This window comes from Notolepis coatsorum (assembly GCF_963971535.1).
Source record: "Notolepis coatsorum genome assembly, chromosome: 9".
Lineage (NCBI taxonomy): Eukaryota > Metazoa > Chordata > Actinopteri > Aulopiformes > Paralepididae > Notolepis > Notolepis coatsorum.
Genome location: NC_140173.1, coordinates 152,978,609 through 152,997,785, shown reverse-complemented (window position 1 = coordinate 152,997,785; position 19,177 = coordinate 152,978,609). Strand labels below are relative to the sequence as shown.

Genomic DNA, 19,177 nt, shown 5'->3' with positions numbered 1-19,177 from the left:
TTTGATATATGATAGAGGCACATAATGGTCTATTTACTTGCAATATAGGTACAAATGTAAGTCAGCCAATTTGTTACGACGCTCTCTCAAGGTTTTATCTGAACGGATTATCTGGAAACATAGCGACGTCATCCTCTCTCTTGATTGAGATGTTTCAGCGAGAGAGAGGAGGAGGAGGGATGGGGAGGAAGAGGAGGAAGAGGAGGAGGGATGGGGAGGAAGAGGAGGAAGAGGAGGAAGAGGAGGAGGGATGGGGAGGAGGAGGAGGAAGAGGAGGAGGAGGGATGGGGAGGATGAAGAAGAGGAGGAGGGATGGGGAGGATGAGGAGGAGGAGGAAGAGGAGGAGGGATGGGGAGGAGGAGGAAGAGGAGGAGGGATGGGGAGGATGAGGAGGAGGAAGAGGAGGAGGAGGGATGGGGAGGGTGAGGAGGAGGAGGAAGAGGAGGAGGGATGGGGAGGATGAAGAGGAGGAGGGATGGGGAGGATGAGGAGGAGGAAGAGGAGGAGGGATGGGGAGGGTGAGGAGGAGGAGGAAGAGGAGGAGGGATGGGGAGGAGGAGGAGGAAGAGGAGGAGGGATGGGGAGGATGAGGAGGAGGAGGAAGAGGAGGAGGAGGGATGGGGAGGATGAAGAGGAGGAGGAAGAGGAGGAGGGATGGGGAGGATGAGGAGGAGGGGGAAGAGGAGGAGGAGGGATGGGGAGAGAGTTGTCCATCGCATATTCTTCCCTTCTCACTCGGGATCGGAAGCATGAAATGCTTGAAATGTGCCATCATATGGGCCACAACAACAGTTGACCCTGAACACCTAAACATCTGACCACTAAATCTACCCCTCAAAACCTTTGGCAGCATTTTTCCATCCTTGTGTTTTCTCGGATAGAAACGAAAAAGACTTCAACATTAATTGAAGGAGCCGGTGAAAATATTCCAAAATACACACATCATTTTTTTTCTTTTTTGTGTTGTGGTTGCAGCAGCCCATACGGAGAGAGGTCTTGTGTAATAGCCGATCGGGACCAGCAGGGGGCGCCGCTTAGTAGTCGAGCTCCTTGGGCTTCTCCCAGGTGAACTCTTCTCGCCCGAAGTGGCCGTATGCGGCTGTCTGTTGGTAAATGGGCCTCTTCAGGTTGAGCTCCCTGGGGAACACAGACAACACACCACATCAGAGGTGGAAATAATAATAATAATAAAATAATAACTTTATTTGTAGAGCACTTTTCATACAGAGGTTGCAGTTCAAAGTGCTTCACAACAGTAAAAAATACAGGCATGAGCGAGAGCGTAAAGAGGATAGAGAGGTAGCGAGCGAGGTGAGGTAAATCACAGTGTTTCACATTAGGATCTAGCGTCGCAATAGGCCTCTCTGTTTACGGTCTCATTCAGTAATACAAATAATAAAAATTGTTTCAAATGATTCAGTTTAAAAATAGGCTAGAAATGATCAAATACAACGGACATACAACGGGGTAATTATTAACATACAACAGAGCAGTGCGTCGGTAAGAAGACGTCAAAAGTGCGATGAAATAGTTCAGTTATTACAACAGGGCAGTGCTCTTAGAATTACAGTGCTATAGGGAGGTAGTGAGATCAAATGTGCATAGAGCCGACACATGTGTTTGATAGGAAGTGTATACAAGTAGGCAGGGTATGGGCGGCTACGTGGCGTAGTGGGCAAGGGGCTCGCCACGAATGCGGAGACGCTGGGATCGCCTGTTCGAGCCCAGCGCTCCACATTGCTTTCAGTTTAGCTGGTCGTCCACAGTAATACACATTGGCCGTATTAGGGGGTGGGAAACTGATGGGTGGGGATCGGGCGTTGTGGACAGCGACTCCTACAGGTCGGTTTGTGCGCCTGCGCAGTAGAATCAGGAAGTGTCGGGGGCAGCGTGAGCCTCCCACGCGTTACTCCTCGCCACTGAGAGATCGAGCTGCGCAGGTGAAAAGATGCGACTGCTGTTACCTCAAGTACCGGAGGGGACTTGTGCTATGTATGACTTAGTCCACATTGCAGCCGGCTTGTGGGAGGCAAGAAACAGCGTTCGTGACAGGGGAGGGTTGAATTGGATGATACGAAATTGGGATGGGAGAAAAATATAGAAAATGGGAGAAAAAGTGGATAAAAAAAAAAACCAAGTAGGCAGGGTAAGAATCGTGCAGGTAAAGTACAATCTGTGTCCGGATGTCCCTGCTGTTTCATTTAAATGCCTGATCAAAGAGAGATGAGATGAGATGAGATAATATATTCCTTTATTGATCCCCTTGGGGGAATTTCCAGCGCCATAGCAGCGTGGGGGGGAGGGGGGGGGGGTAGAGGTATGGGCAGGGTAATAGTAGAAAGGCAATACAATTCTATATGAATATAGTAATATGAGAAAAAATAAACAGTGTACACACAATATAATTAACTTTGTATATAAAAGGATGATAAAAAGAAAAGGTGCAGATGAGGGTCTGCATGTCGGTTATATTATACATTACAATAAATATAGGCCAAAGGCGATATGAGAATATGAGGGGGGGGGGGGGATTGAGATATCTGCTGGAGCAGACTGGCACAGAAAATATATTTGAAAAACTCAAAAGCAATGTTTCTTTACAGAAATCAGGGCAGCGTTATACTCTTGATAATCCACACAGACCTTGTATAATAGAATGTACTTTGGTAGAGAATAGTTCCTGCACGAAACTGATCTCTGGTCTGTGGATTATCCTGAGTAATCGGGTCAGGAGTTCTGGAAAGAGACGTCGCCTTTCAAGTTCTTCAAAAGTCTCAGAGCCGAGGCAGATATCTGGATCGATAGATAACTCTGTTAAGTCACCTGACGATGACACCTGACTGTAGTGTGGTAGTAAAGGGTTAACCTTCTGTAGTGTGGTAGTAAAGGGTTAACCTTCTGTAGTGTGGTAGTAAAGGGTTAACTTTCTGTAGTGTGGTAGTAAAGGGTTAACCTTCTGTAGTGTGGTAGTGAAAGGTTAACTTTCTGTAGTGTGGTAGTAAAGGGTTAACCTTCTGTAGTGTGGTAGTGAAGGGTTAACCTTCTGTAGTGTGGTAGTGAAAGGTTAACTTTCTGTAGTGTGGTAGTGAAAGGGTTAACCTTCTGTAGTGTGGTAGTGAAAGGGTTAACCTTCTGTAGTGTGGTAGTGAAAGGTTAACCTTCTGTAGTGTGGTAGTGAAAGGTTAACCTTCTGTAGTGTGGTAGTGAAAGGTTAACCTTCTGTAGTGTGGTAGTGAAAGGTTAACCTTCTGTAGTGTGGTAGTGAAAGGTTAACCTTCTGTAGTGTGGTAGTGAAAGGGTTAACCTTCTGTAGTGTGGTAGTGAAAGGTTAACCTTCTGTAGTGTGGTAGTGAAAGGTTAACCTTCTGTAGTGTGGTAGTGAAAGGTTAACCTTCTGTAGTGTGGTAGTGAAAGGTTAACCTTCTGTAGTGTGGTAGTGAAAGGTTAACCTTCTGTAGTGTGGTAGTGAAAGGTTAACCTTCTGTAGTGTGGTAGTGAAAGGTTAACCTTCTGTAGTGTGGTAGTGAAAGGGTTAACCTTCTGTAGTGTGGTAGTGAAAGGTTAACCGTCTGTAGTGTGGCAGTGAAAGGGTTAACCTTCTGTAGTGTGGTAGTGAAAGGTTAACCTTCTGTAGTGTGGTAGTGAAAGGGTTAACCTTCTGTCGTGTGGTAGTGACAGGTTAACCTTCTGTAGTGTGGTAGTGAAAGGTTAACCTTCTGTAGTGTGGTAGTGAAAGGTTAACCTTCTGTAGTGTGGTAGTGAAAGGGTTAAGCTTCTGTCGTGTGGTAGTGAAAGGTTAACCTTCTGTAGTGTGGTAGTGAAAGGTTAACCTTCTGTAGTGTGGTAGTGAAAGGTTAACCTTCTGTAGTGTGGTAGTGAAAGGTTAACCTTCTGTAGTGTGGTAGTGAAAGGTTAACCTTCTGTAGTGTGGTAATGAAAGGTTAACCTTCTGTAGTGTGGTAGTGAAAGGTTAACCTTCTGTAGTGTGGTAGTGAAAGGTTAACCTTCTGTAGTGTGGTAGTGAAAGGGTTAAGCTTCTGTCGTGTGGTAGTGAAAGGGTTAACCTTCTGTAGTGTGGTAGTGAAAGGTTAACCTTCTGTAGTGTGGTAGTGAAAGGTTAACCTTCTGTAGTGTGGTAGTGAAAGGTTAACCTTCTGTAGTGTGGTAGTGAAAGGGTTAACCGTCTGTAGTGTGGTAGTGAAAGGGTTAACCTTCTGTAGTGTGGTAGTGAAAGGTTAACCTTCTGTAGTGTGGTAGTGAAAGGTTAACCTTCTGTAGTGTGGTAGTGAAAGGTTCACCTTCTGTAGTGTGGTAGTGAAAGGGTTAACCTTCTGTAGTGTGGTAGTGAAAGGGTTAACCATCTGTAGTGTGGTAGTGAAGGGTTAACCGTCTGTAGTGTGGTAGTGAAAGGGTTAACCTTCTGTCGTGTGGTAGTGAAAGGGTTAACCTTCTGTAGTGTGGTAGTGAAAGGTTAACCTTCTGTAGTGTGGTAGTGAAAGGGTTAACCTTCTGTCGTGTGGTAGTGAAAGGGTTAACCTTCTGTAGTGTGGTAGTGAAAGGGTTAACCGTCTGTAGTGTGGTAGTGAAAGGGTTAACCTTCTGTAGTGTGGTAGTGAAAGGGTTAACCGTCTGTAGTGTGGTAGTGAAAGGGTTAACCTTCTGTAGTGTGGTAGTGAAAGGTTAACCTTCTGTAGTGTGGTAGTGAAAGGTTAACCTTCTGTAGTGTGGTAGTGGAAGGGTTAACCTTCTGTAGTGTGGTAGTGAAAGGTTAACCTTCTGTAGTGTGGTAGTGAAAGGGTTAACCTTCTGTAGTGTGGTAGTGAAAGTGTTAACCTTCTGTAGTGTGGCAGTGAAAGGGTTAACCTTCTGTAGTGTGGTAGTGAAAGGTTAACCTTCTGTAGTGTGGTAGTGAAAGGGTTAACCTACTGTAGTGTGGTAGTGAAAGGTTAACCTTCTGTAGTGTGGTAGTGAAAGGTTAACCTTCTGTAGTGTGGTAGTGAACGGTTAACCTTCTGTAGTGTGGTAGTGAAAGGGTTAACCGTCTGTAGTGTGGTAGTGAAAGGGTTAACCTTCTGTAGTGTGTTAGTGAAAGGTTAACCTTCTGTAGTGTGGTAGTGAAAGGGTTAACCTTATGTAGTGTGGTAGTGAAATGTTAACCTTCTGTAGTGTGGTAGTGAAAGGGTTAACCTTCTGTAGTGTGTTAGTGAAAGGTTAACCTTCTGTAGTGTGGTAGTGAAAGGGTTAACGTTCTGTAGTGTGGTAGTGAAAGGTTAACCTTCTGTAGTGTGGCAGTGAAAGGTTAACCTTCTGTCGTGTGGTAGTGAAAGGTTAACCTTCTGTAGTGTGGTAGTGAAAGGGTTAACCTTCTGTAGTGTGGCAGTGAAAGGTTAACCTTCTGTAGTGTGGTAGTGAAAGGTTAACCTTCTGTAGTGTGGCAGTGAAAGGGTTAACCTTCTGTAGTGTGGTAGTGAAAGGTTAACCTTCTGTAGTGTGGCAGTGAAAGGTTAACCTTCTGTAGTGTGGCAGTGAAAGGGTTAACCTTCTGTAGTGTGGTAGTGAAAGGTTAACCTTCTGTAGTGTGGCAGTGAAAGGTTAACCTTCTGTAGTGTGGCAGTGAAAGGGTTAACTGTCTGTAGTGTGGCAGTGAAAGGTTAACCGTCTGTAGTGTGGTAGTGAAAGGGTTAACCTTCTGTAGTGTGGCAGTGAAAGGGTTAACCTTCTGTAGTGTGGCAGTGAGAGGGTTAACCTTCTGTAGTGTGGCAGTGAAAGGGTTAACTGTCTGTAGTGTGGCAGTGAAAGGTTAACCGTCTGTAGTGTGGCAGTGAAAGGGTTAACCTTCTGTAGTGTGGCAGTGAAAGGGTTAACCTTCTGTAGTGTCATAGTGAAAGGGTTAACCTTCTGTAGTGTGGCAGTGAAAGGGTTAACTGTCTGTAGTGTGGCAGTGAAAGGTTAACCTTCTGTAGTGTGGCAGTGAAAGGTTAACATTCTGTAGTGTGGTAGTGAAAGGTTAACCTTCTGTAGTGTGGCAGTGAAAGGGTTAACCTTCTGTAGTGTGGCAGTGAAAGGGTTAACCGTCTGTAGTGTGGCAGTGAAAGGTTAACCTTCTGTAGTGTGGCAGTGAAAGGTTAACCTTCTGTAGTGTGGTAGTGAAAGGTTAACCTTCTGTAGTGTGGTAGTGAAAGGTTAACCTTCTGTAGTGTGGTAGTGAAAGGTTAACCTTCTGTAGTGTGGCAGTGAAAGGGTTAACCGTCTGTAGTGTGGCAGTGAAAGGTTAACCGTCTGTAGTGTGGCAGTGAAAGGGTTAACCGTCTGTAGTGTGGCAGTGAAAGGGTTAAGTCACCTGACGATGACACCTGGCCTCAGGTCAAAGTTCTTGTTGACGATCTGCAGCAGCTCCGTCTCCGACTTCTTGGACGAGCCGTAGGTGAACAGGGAGATGGAGAGCGGGTGAGCCACCCCGATGGCGTAGGAGACCTGCGAACACAGAGGACGGGAGGTCACGACCCCTGCGCTGTGCCCCGCCCCCGCCACAGGGCACGGATCTTCTGAGAAAGACCCTCCAGATTCCAATCATCTTATAGGCGCGTGTTATACAGTAACAGTGGGCATAATTAAATAATAATAATAATAATAATAATAATACATCTATTCTATTCCATCGATCAAATTAGTGGTGGGACTCGATTAAAAATGTTTATCGAATTAATTAGAGACTTTATAGTTAATGAATCTAAATTAATCACATTTTAATCGCATATCAATATTTGATGCCAAAAGCAAAATGTTTCAATTTAAATGAATTTTGGTATACGAGGGAATCAATTAATATACATTATACATACGTTTAAGCAGCACAATCCTGTATTAGCTACTACACACAGACCGACGGATCAATGCAATTTTTAACAAAGTGCAGCAATTTTAGGAATATATATATATATATATATATATATATATATATATAGCGCAAAGGACCTTCTGTAAACTCAAGCACTTTCGAGGTAAAAGTAAAACGCAGTACTTTCAAGTACATTCCAGAACAGTTGAGCATTGGGGGGAAAATAACTATTGATTGATCTCAATTTCACTTATTTAAATTTTTTTTGATGAACAAACCAGACTAAGAAAAAAAGTTATTTGCGATGTATTATACTTTATACGTATAGCACATGCATGAGTCTGGTCTCCTTTGAAAGGTAACATTCTTACACAATAAAGAAAAATCATCATGCGATTAAATGCATCGATTTTTTTTTTTTTTTTTTACTTTTAATTCTTTCTGTAGTTAATTAATCTAAATTAATGCGATAAAGTCCCAGCCCCAATTCAAATGTATTGTCACCATTCAGCACAAGTACAGTGCAACGGAAAAAACGTTTCGACTCATCCAACCAGAGTGCAAGTGTAACAGTAAAGTGCAACGGTAATATACAAGGTGATCAAACTGGGTATAACATAATGTAAATGAGTACCGCTGAGTAATAATTCTAACCAGATGTTATGTAGAGAGTTGTAGTATTAATATGTACAGTGATACAGGTATGATGACATCATACGTCGTACTGGGCCAGCAGCGTAACTAGTGTAACTGAGATCTGCATCCCCTTAACAATTGTATGTATTGAGCCGTACTGTATTGTACCCATTCTGCAATCTGTTAAATAAAGTTTTCATTCATTCATTCAGAGATTTGAACCTGGGACCATGGGAGGAGCCACAGGCAGCCGCACTCATAGATATCTATAGAACACTTGGAGGGCGGCTAGGTGGTGTAGTGGTCTAAGGCACTCGCCACCAGTGTGGAGACGCTAGGATTCGCGTGTTCGAATCCAGCTCTCCACATTGTTTTTCAGTTTGGCTGGTCGTCCGCAGTAATACACATTGGCCGTATTACGGGGAGGGAAAAACTGAAGGGTGGGGATCGAACGTTGTGAACAAGCGACTCCTACAAGTCGGTTGGTGCGCCTGCGCAGTAGAATCAGGAAGTGTCGGGGGCAGCGTGAGCCTCCCACGCGTTACTCCTCGACACTGAGAGGTCGAGCTGCGCAGGTGAAAAGATGCGACTGCTGTTACCTCAAGTACCGGAGGGGACTTGTGCTATGTATGACTTAGTCCTCACTGCAGCCGGCTTGTGGGAGGCAAGAAACAGCGTTCGTGACAGGGGAGGGTTGAATTGGATGATACGAAATTGGGATGGGAGAAAATATAGAAAATGGGAGAAAAAGTGGATCAAAAAAAAAAAAAGATATCTATAGAACACTAGATAGCTTAAGGCGGAGTCACCAGCGTCACTGAACCGCCGCCATCTTGCTCCAGTCAGCCTTGAGTGAGAGTGAGTGAGCTGCACAGACAAAAATACTCATAACTCGCTGAAATATTGACGGATTTACAAACGGGTTGGTTTGCTATAAACATCAAAGATGTAGTTATGATACTGCATACTTATAAAAAAAAATGTTTAAAGATGTTTTTTTTTACAAACCGCTTGAATCATAGCCACGTTAATAATGCTTGTAATAAACCAAACCGTTTGTAAATCCGTCAATATTTCAGCGAGTTATGAGTATTTTTGTCTGTGCAGCTCACTCACTCTCACTCAAGGCTAACTGGAGCAAGATGGCGGCGGTTCAGTGACGTCGCTCTCCATTGGCTATCTACTGTAGTGTTCTATATATATCTATGGCCGCACTAACCAGCTGAGCTGCGGGGTCCGACCCCGTGACCCGTCAGCAGGTGGTGCTGGTGGACTGTCTGTGACCCACTCCTCAGTAGTTTACACTTAGTAAGAGTAGGTAAGGGATATGTACAGATATAGATATAATAATAATAATAATAATAATACACTTTATTTGTAGAGCACCTTTCATACAGACTGCAGCTCAAAGTGCTTCACAGCAGAAAAAAGACATAAGGCATCAAATGAGCACATAGAGTGCAGACATGTAAAATCACAGTGTTTCACATTAGGGTCTAACATCCCAACAACAGGCCACCTCTATACTTCCCACAAGTGGGTTGTCCTTCCGCATTGCTCTGATTGGCCACGCACGTTTCTGGTCATGCGACACGTGCGCCCAATCGTGTGACGGCAAGTTTTTGGACAGTTCAGCTTAGGCGACTCTTTCGAAGTCGGTTAAGGTTAGAGTTTGTCTCAGAGCAGCGGGGCGATAGAACCAGGGGCGGGGCTAGGGGGTGGCTACTTGGGCTCAAGCCCTGAATGTTTTCTGAAAAGCCCCGAATCTATTTAAAAAAAAAAAAAAAAAAAAAATTGGACAATTAGCCTAATCATTGTTACATGAAAATATGTTTGCACCAGATTTAGCAGAAGCTAATTTCCATCTGTAGTCTATCCAGCTGCTAACTGTATTTGAGTGAGTTAAGTCTTGGTGTCATGGTAGACTCAGACCTAAGCTTTAAATCACAATCAACAAGTTGACAAAAACGTAATTCTTCCACCTTAGAAACATAGCTAAAGTACGGCCATTTATAAATCATAAGGACGCTGAAAACCAGATCCATGCCTTTATCTCAAGCCAACTCGACTACTGTAATGCACTCCTTACCGGCCTCCCGAAAAAATACGATGATAACTATTTTATTGCAATGCACTATTGGATTATTTTATTCTATTTTACTAACTATTTTATCAAGTTAACCCTAGATCTTAGATCCTAATATGAAAAACGACGTGATTTAATGTTCTATGTCTTACCTTGACTTTGTCTATTTTACTGCTATCTATTTTATGCTTTATGTCTGCACTTTATGCATTGCTTTTGATCTGCCAATGTTGTGCTCATTTTATGCCTGTCTTTTTGTACTGCTGTGAAGCACTTTGAGCTGCAATTCTTGTATGAAAGGTGCTCTACAAACACAGTATTATTATTATTATAAATTATTATAGTTTGCTTCATTAATTAAAGGGTGTGAATTTAAGTGTTCTCTAGTGCCTTTTTTCCGCTTTAAGGTGGTGGTATAAGTTAAAGGTTGTGGTGTCGAAGTTAAAAAAATCTATCTGGGCTAAGCCCCGGATCTCCTACAATCCTAAATCCGCCCCTGGATAGAACGCCAGCCCTGATTCCAAACTCTAACCTTAACCAACTTCGAAAGAGTCGCCTATAAGCTTAACCGGTGATAAACTAGGCGTTGGGTCGTTTGCAGGCTGTTCGACGCGGAAATGGGCGCACATGTCACATGACCGGAAACGTCAGTGGCCCATCAGATTCGCAAAACAGGCACAAACCGTAGGTCAGTGGCCAATCAGAGCAACGCGGAAGGACAGCCCACTTGTGGGAAGTATAGACGCAAACAGGCCACCTTGTTTATGGTTTGATTCAGTTTTAAATAGACAATAATAAAAATAGTCAGATAGAATAGGAGCAAACTAGTGCAATAGTGCAGAGCAATAAAGTAGTAGAATAGAATAGATAAAAGAATATATAGAGGAACCTCAGGTTCTTTCGAGAGACAGATGGATGGATGGATGGATGGACGGATGGATGGATGGATGGATGGATGGGTGAATGGATGGATGGATGGACGACATGTGGGTGGGGTGGGTGGACAGTCCAGAGCCGACGCCTCACCTGAACCAGAACTCTCCGACACAGCTGGGCCTTGACCAGGGACTTGGCCACCCAGCGGGCGGCGTAGGCGGCGGAGCGGTCCACCTTGGAGAAGTCCTTCCCGGAGAAGGCCCCGCCCCCGTGGGCGCCCCAGCCTCCGTATGTGTCCACGATGATCTTCCTGCCCGTCACGCCGGCGTCGCCCTGCGGGGGGAGACAGAGTATGATGTGTGTGGCGGCGTCGGAGAACTCCACCATTTCACTCGTCCGTGTTTTTCTCGTCCTACGGACACCGAGAGCGGCCGCGTCTTTACGTGGTGTTTTACTGCTGTGCTCGAGCGACTTACTGAGAGAAATTATATCGAGATAATGAAATCCGTTATCGCGAGAAAACAATCTCTGTTATATCGAGATAATGAAATAAATGAATCCGTTATGATCGCGAGAAAACAATCTTTGTTATATATCGAGATAATAAGAAAAATGAATCCGTTATCACGAGAAAACAATCTCTGTTATATATCGAGATAATGAAATAAATTAATCCGTTATCGTGAGAAAAAACAATCTTTGTTATATATCGAGATAATAAAAAATGATCGAACTAAAACTAAAACGAACTAAAACGAAAAAGAACACAAAAAAATTAACAAACTAAAACGAAAACGCAAAAAACGAACGCAAAAAAAAGAACGAAAAAAAGAACGCAAAAAAATTTACGAACTAAAACGAAAACGAACGCAAAAAAAAGAACGCAAAAAAAGAACGCAAAAAAAAGAACACAAAAACAAACGCAAAAAAAGAACGCAAAAAAATTTACGAACTAAAACGAAAACGAACTAAAACAACGCAAAAAAAAGAACACAAAAAACTAACGCAAAAAACGCTAAAAAATTAACAAACTAAAACGAAAACGCAAAAAAACGAAAGCAAAAAAAAGAAAGCAAAAAAATAACGCAAAAAAAGAACGCAAACTAATTTACGAACTAAAACGAAAACGAACTAAAACGAAAACGAACGCAAAAAAAAGAACGCAAATAAAGAACACAAAAACGAACGCAAAAAAAAGAATGCAAAAAAATTAACGAACTAAAACGAAAACGCAAAAAAACGAACGAAAAAAAAGAACACAAAAAAAAAACACAAAACGAACGCAAAAAAAGAACTCAAAAAAACGAACGCAAAAAAATGAACGAACTAAAACGAGGCTGTATGTTTGGACGTGTCTCTCTCACCAGGTGAGGCTGTATGTTTGGACGCGTCTCTCTCACCAGGTGAGGCTGTATGTTTGGACGCGTCTCTCTCACCAGGTGAGGCTGTATGTTTGGACGTGTCTCTCTCACCAGGTGAGGCTGTATGTTTGGACGTGTCTCTCTCACCAGGTGAGGCTGTATGTTTGGACGCGTCTCTCTCACCTGAGGTCCGCCGATGACGAAGCGGCCGCTGGGCTGCAGGTGGTAGATGGTTTTGTCGTCCAGATATTTGGCCGGAACCACAGCTTTGATCACCTGATGAAGTAAGTGGGCATCGTATTGTGAAAAAAAAGAACGTTGCCTTAATTGTCATGTAATAAATAGACCGGTCGTTTCCGCGACCGGACACTAAAATAGTGGCTTACGTCGTTATTATTTTCTTCGGGTTTTGAGGAAAAACTGAATAAACTGAACCAAACGTAGAATATATTATATGTGTTAATCATTTCGACAACTGGGTAGGGAACCGCGTGATCTTTTCAATGAACCCTTTCACTACCCCACTACCAAATGGTTAACCCTTTCACTGCGACAATACTACAGAAGGTTAACCCTTTCACTGCGACACTACAGGAGCATTTCTTTCCTGCACAACAACTCTCAACAAACGAGTATGTATTTATTTACGAGCGCCCGCACCTTCTCCTTGAGAACCCTCTTCTGTTCCTCCAGTGAGACGCAGTCATCGTGCTGCACGGAGATCACCACGGTGTGGACTCTCTTAGGGATCACAGCCCCGTCCTTCTGGTCATAATGCACTGTCACCTGGGGGGGGAGAGGAAGGGACCAATCAGAGGAGACAGATCAGGGGAGAGAGGAGAGATCAGGGGAGAGAGGAGAGATCAGAGGAGAGGAGAGATAAGAGGAGAGAGGAGAGATCAGAGGAGAGAGGAGAGGAGAGAGGAGAAGAGAGATCAGAGGAGAGGAGAGAGGAGAGATCAGGGGAGAGAGGAGAGGAGAGAGGAGAGAGGAGAGGAGAGAGGAGAGAGGAGAGAGGAAGGGACCAATCAGAGGAGACAGATCAGGGGAGAGAGGAGAGATCAGGGGAGAGAGGAGAGATCAGAGGAGAGGAGAGGAGAGAGGAGAGAGGAGAGATCAGAGGAGAGGAGAGAGGAGAGGAGAGAGGAGAGATCAGGGGAGAGAGGAGAGGAGAGAGGAGAGGAGAGAGGAGAGATCAGAGGAGAGAGGAGAGATCAAGAGAGGAGAGATCAGAGGAGAGGAGAGAGGAGAGGAGAGAGGAGAGATCAGGGGAGAGAAGAGAGATCAGAGGAGAGGAGAGAGGAGAGGAGAGAGGAGAGGAGAGATCAGAGGAGAGGAGAGAGGAGAGGAGAGAGGAGAGATCAGGGGAGAGAGGAGAGGAGAGAGGAGAGAGGAGAGGAGAGGAGAGAGGAGAGATCAGAGGAGAGAGGAGAGATCAGAGGAGAGAGGAGAGATCAGAGGAGAGAGGAGAGATCAGAGGAGAGAGGAGAGATCAGAGGAGAGAGGAGAGATCAGAGGAGAGAGGAGAGATCAGGGGAGAGAGGAGAGATCAGAGGAGATCAGAGAAAACCGCCTTGTTGACAACAGTGTTACATGACAACAGTTGCTAGAGAAGGTAAAGAGACAAAATAAGGACATAAACAGAAAACAACAATAGATGATAAATATGACTCATATTTACACGCTGACATAATGTACAAGGAGCCAGCTGATAGCTGCAGATATAAACAGAGCACAGTGAGCAGGTTTTAATCGTATTATTGGACAGAAACATTACTACAGCCTAATTACTGTTTATGTATTTATATGGAGTGTGGGGTGTTGTATTCCACCTCTTGGTCACCGCACTGTAAAAAAAAATAATAATAAAAAAACGCAATAATCACAAGTAATAAGCTTATATGGAAATCTTGGAAACAACATCTAGCAGCGGGCTGAGAGAATTCCACCTGATCTTGTGTCAGGAAATGCATTGAAACAAGTGACAATATCAGTTGAAATAAACAAAATCCTTGAGACTTGATTGATTGATTGATTGAACATTTTATTTAACAGATTACAGAATGGGTTCAATACAGTACGGCTCAATACGCACAATTGTTAAGGGGATGCAGACCAGAGAAAGACTTTCGTCTTGTTTACATCAGGTTTACATCATTTTCAATTCATCCTCACAGACTAGTAAATTCCTTTTGGAATAAGTGAAATTGTCGCACACCATTCTCCAAGTTTAACCACCTACCACCTACCACCTACCACCAACCACCTAACACCTACCACCTACCACCTACCACCAACCACCTACCACCTACAACCTACCACCAACCACCTACCACCAACCACCTACCACCTACCACCAACCACCTACCACCTACCACCTACCACCAACCACCTACCACCAACCACCTACCACCTACCACCAACCACCTACCACCAACCACCTACCACCAACCACCTACCACCAACCACCTACCACCAACCACCTACCACCTACCACCTACCACATACCACCAACCACATACCACCTACCACCAACCACATACCACCTACCACCTACCACCAACCACCTACCACCTACCACCTACCACCAACCACCTACCACCAACCACCTACCACCTAACACCTACCACCTACCACCAACCACATACCACATACCACCTAACACCTAACACCTACCACCTAACACCTAACACCTACCACCTACCACCAACCACCAACCACATACCACCTACCACCTAACACCTAACACCTACCACCAACCACCTACCACATACCACCTACCACCTAACACCTACCACCTAACACCTACCACCAACCACCTACCACATACCACCTACCACCTAACACCTACCACCTAACACCTAACACCTACCACCAACCACCTACCACCTACCACCAACCACCAACCACCAACCACCTACCACCAACCACATACCACCTACCACCTAACACCTACCACCTACCACCAACTACATACCAGCTACCACCAACCACCTACCACCAACCACATACCAGCTACCACCTACCACCTAACACCAACCACCAACCACCTACCACCTAACACCTACCACCTACCACCAACCACCAACCACCTACCACCTAACACCTACCACCTACCACCAACTACATACCAGCTACCACCAACCACCTACCACCAACCACATACCAGCTACCACCTAACACCAACCACCAACCACCTACCACCTAACACCTACCACCTACCACCAACCACCAACCACCTACCACCTAACACCTACCACCTACCACCAACTACATACCACCTAACACCAACCACCTACCACCAACCACCTACCACCTACCACCAACCACCAACCACCTACCACCTACCACCAACTACATACCAGCTACCACCAACCACCAACCACCTACCACCTACCACCTACCACCTAACACCAACCACCTACCACCAACCACCTACCACCAACCACCTACCACCTACCACCTACCACCTACCACCAACCACCTACCACCTAACACCTACCACCTACCACCAACCACCTACCACCAACCACCTACCACCAACCACATACCAGCTACCACCTACCACCAACCACATACCACCAACCACATACCACCTACCACCAACCACATACCAGCTACCACCAACCACCAACCACCTACCACCTACCACCAACCACATACCAGCAACCACCTACCACCTACCACCTACCACCAACCACCAACCACATACCACCTACCACCTACCACCAACCACCTACCACCTACCACCAACCACCAACCACCTACCACCTACCACCAACCACCTACCACCAACCACCTACCACCTACCACCTAACACCTACCACCTACCACCAACCACCTACCACCTACCACCAACCACCTACCACCAACCACCAACCACATACCACCAACCACATACCACCTACCACCTACCACCAACCACCAACCACCTACCACCAACCACCTACCACCAACCACCTACCACCTACCACCAACCACCTACCACCAACCACCAACCACCTACCACCAACCACCAACCACCAACCACCTACCACCTACCACATACCACCTACCACCAACCACCAACCACATAACACCTACCACCTACCACCTACCACCTACCACCAACCACCTACCACCTACCACCTACCACCTACCACCAACCACCAACCACCTACCACCTACCACCAACCACCTACCACCAACCACCTACCACCTACCATCTACCACCTACCACCTACCACCTAACACCTACCACCAACCACATACCAGCTACCACATACCACCTACCACCAACCACATACCACCAACCACCAACCACATACCACCTACCACCAACCACATACCACCAACCACATACCACCTACCACCTACCACCAACCACCTACCACCTACCACCTACCACCTACCACCTACCACCTAACACCTAACACCTACCACCTACCACCAAGGGAGGGAGGGGCCTGGGAGGGGCTGGGAGGGGCTTGGGAGGGGCTTGGGAGGGGCTGGGAGGGAGGGCCTGGGAGGGGCTGGGAGGGAGGGCCTGGGAGGGGCTTGGGAGGGGCTTGGGAGGGGCTTGGGAGGGGCTGGGAGGGAGGGGTCAGTGGACATTATACATCTAGTGATTGATGAGGCCACAGTTACATGAAAGCAGCGTCCGAGGCGTCAGATGGCTCTCGTGTGTGTGTGTGTGTGTGTGTGTGTGTGTGTGTGTGTGTGTGTGTGTGTGTGCCCGTGTGTGCGTGTGTGTGTGTGTGTGTGTGTGTGTGTGTGTGTGTGTGTGTGTGTGTGTGTGTGTGTGTGTGTGCCCGTGTGTGCGTGTGTGTGTGTGTGCGTGCGTGCGTGTGTGTGTGTGTGTGTGTGTGTGTGTGTGTGTGTGTGTGTGTGTGTGCGTGCGTGTGTGTGTGTGTGCGTGCGTGTGCGTGTGTGTGTGTGTGTGTTTGTGTGTGTGCCCGTGTGTGCCCGCCTGGCCCCCATCACTCAGGACGGTGCCAGCGAGGCACCAGGGTGAGAATCGATGCCACCAGCCAGCGGCCAGATCCAGCTTAAATAACGGGTTCAGCTCTTTCTAGGGCCGACCTCGACTAGTCCAACAGTTGACTAATCGATCGAAAGGAGCCGTAGTCGACAATGCAAAAAAATAAATAAAAAACATTACAATAATAATTATTATTATATATATATTTTTCTTTAAATCATTCTTTCCAAAAGCAAAGAGGCCTAGAAGCGTGGCTAACGCTAATGGCGCGCACACCAGCGAGGCTAACTGCCTACGAAAACAGGCACAGAGGCACTGAAAGAGGATTTCACCCGTCTAATGAACACACTAGACTAGACACATATCAAGATGTATCCATCAGTAGGGCGGTCTGATGGCGTAGCGGAGATTGCGCTCGTCACCAATGCAAGAGGCTGCGGTCTCGACTCCCGGAGTCAGCATTGCTTGAGGCTTGGGCCGATCGTCATACTAACTCGTTTGGCTGGGTTAGGGGGAGGGCAAGTCGTGGGTGGTAATCTGGCGTTGTGGACAGCGACGCCTACAGGTCAGGTCTGGGCGCTTGCTCAGCGGAGGCAGGACTTGATGAAGGCAGCGTGACCTCCCACGCGTTACACTTCACCAATGAGAGTCCTCGCTGCCAGGTGAAAAGAGAGCCACTGGCTGTCGCCGCGCGTGTCGGAGGAAGCGTGCGGATGACTTCAGGGTTCCCTTGTACCGACCAGTAAGAGGAACATGCGCACAACAACCAGGCACAACCAGGGGGGGGAATTGGCACAATGACAAAAATTGGGACGGGGAGAAAACAGAGAAAAATCGGAGAAAGAGAGGCTAAAAAAATTAAGCACCCCCACAGACTGTGGTTGTACTGGGCAGCTCCCAGGTGTCAGACTGTGGTTGTACTGGGCAGCTCCCAGGTGTCAGACTGTGGTTGTACTGGGCAGTTGTACTGGGCAGCTCCCAGGTGTCAGACTGTGGTTGTACTGGGCAGCTCCCAGGTGTCAGACTGTGGTTGTACTGGGCGGCTCCCAGGTGTCAGACTGTGGTTGTACTGGGCAGCTCCCAGGTGTCAGACTGTGGTTGTACTGGGCAGCTCCCAGGTGTGAATGGAACTGTGTGAATGTGAAGCAGGGCGTAGCTGAAAAAGAGCATCTGTGCTCAGAGAACCTACCCTGGGTAAATAAAGGTTAAACAAAAAACACTGAGGAACTTAGCACGGTTTCTGCATCCTCTCACACCAGGCTCCAATACAATCCAATGGGTTATATATTAATACTACAACTCTGTACATACATCTGATTAGCACTATTAATCGGTAGTACTCATCTATATATATTTTATACCCAGTTTAATCACCTGTACGTTGTATATTACTGTTGCACTTTACTGTTACATTTGCACTCTGGTTGGATGCCAAACTTCTTTTTGTTGTACTGCACTTGTGCTGTATCATGACAATAGATTATAAATACATAACTGTATATTGTATATTATTGCACATATTGTGTTACAATGCTTCTTAGCTTATAGCACTATATTGTATTTTATTCATATTACTTTATCATGTCTATTTTATTATCTATTCTATTCTATCTCATTATTGTATTTTTGCACAATCAAGGCGGGCATGGCCATCCTTCATTTCACTACATCAAGTTTCAAGTTTCTTTAATAGTTGTCATACAGAAGTACAGAATACTTTTATACAAAATGCTTCTTTCTGTTACGCTCCAGAGACTGTGCTAGACAAAAGATAAGTATGAAATAAAATAGTACAGCATGTAAAAATAGAAGTAAAAAATAGAAGTCACGTACGTAGACACAGTGTTCAGTATATACATATGTACAATGTTCGATGCAGAATAGAGTAACTGAGTTACCATACAATATACAATATACTATGCAATATACTAATATACAATATACTATATAGTGCAAAGCAGAAATGGGATGAGGTACAATTTAGGTAAGATTTACAGTAAGGTGTACTGAGGTATGGGTTGTAGTGCAAACCCTTTACCAATAAATATAAAGTGTGTCTAGGTGTTCTAAAGTGTGGAGAGTGCATGGATGCTGCAGTGTGTTGTTTGTTTAAAGTGAGTGTGTGCGTGTGGATGTGTGTGTGACAAATAAATCTCTTGGAATCTGGAATCTGGAATCTTGATTTGAATCTAATCTAATCTAAAGTGTGAAAAGGAAAGGTATCGTGGCTTTAGGACTGGAGCCTGGTGAGAGGAGGCACAGGGCACAGGGCACAGGGCACAGGGCACAGGGCACAGGGCTATCCCCGCGGGGAATATGGGGGCTCGTCCGGGATGTTTCTCAGTCATTCAATGAATGGGTGAACATAATGGCCTGTGCTGGTCAACATCATGCCAGACAATGTAAACAGGGTTAACCC

At 45.6% G+C, this 19,177-nt stretch overlaps 1 protein-coding gene across 1 annotated transcript in view; it reads right to left on the bottom strand.

Annotated features, from left to right (window-relative positions):
• Positions 1-6,337: 6,337 nt before the first annotated feature.
• mat1a (methionine adenosyltransferase 1A) overlaps positions 6,338-19,177 on the bottom strand; it is a gene marked incomplete at its 3' end in the record, with an annotated part of 29,306 nt that continues 16,466 nt past the window's right edge. Inside the window, exons 6-9 of the mRNA XM_084321129.1 lie at positions 12,459-12,584; positions 11,982-12,074; positions 10,588-10,770; positions 6,338-6,475 (exon numbers count right to left, since the gene is read on the bottom strand). Of these exons, the coding sequence (XP_084177255.1) occupies positions 6,338-6,475; positions 10,588-10,770; positions 11,982-12,074; positions 12,459-12,584 (540 nt within the window). The remainder of the gene's footprint in view (positions 6,476-10,587; positions 10,771-11,981; positions 12,075-12,458; positions 12,585-19,177) is intronic.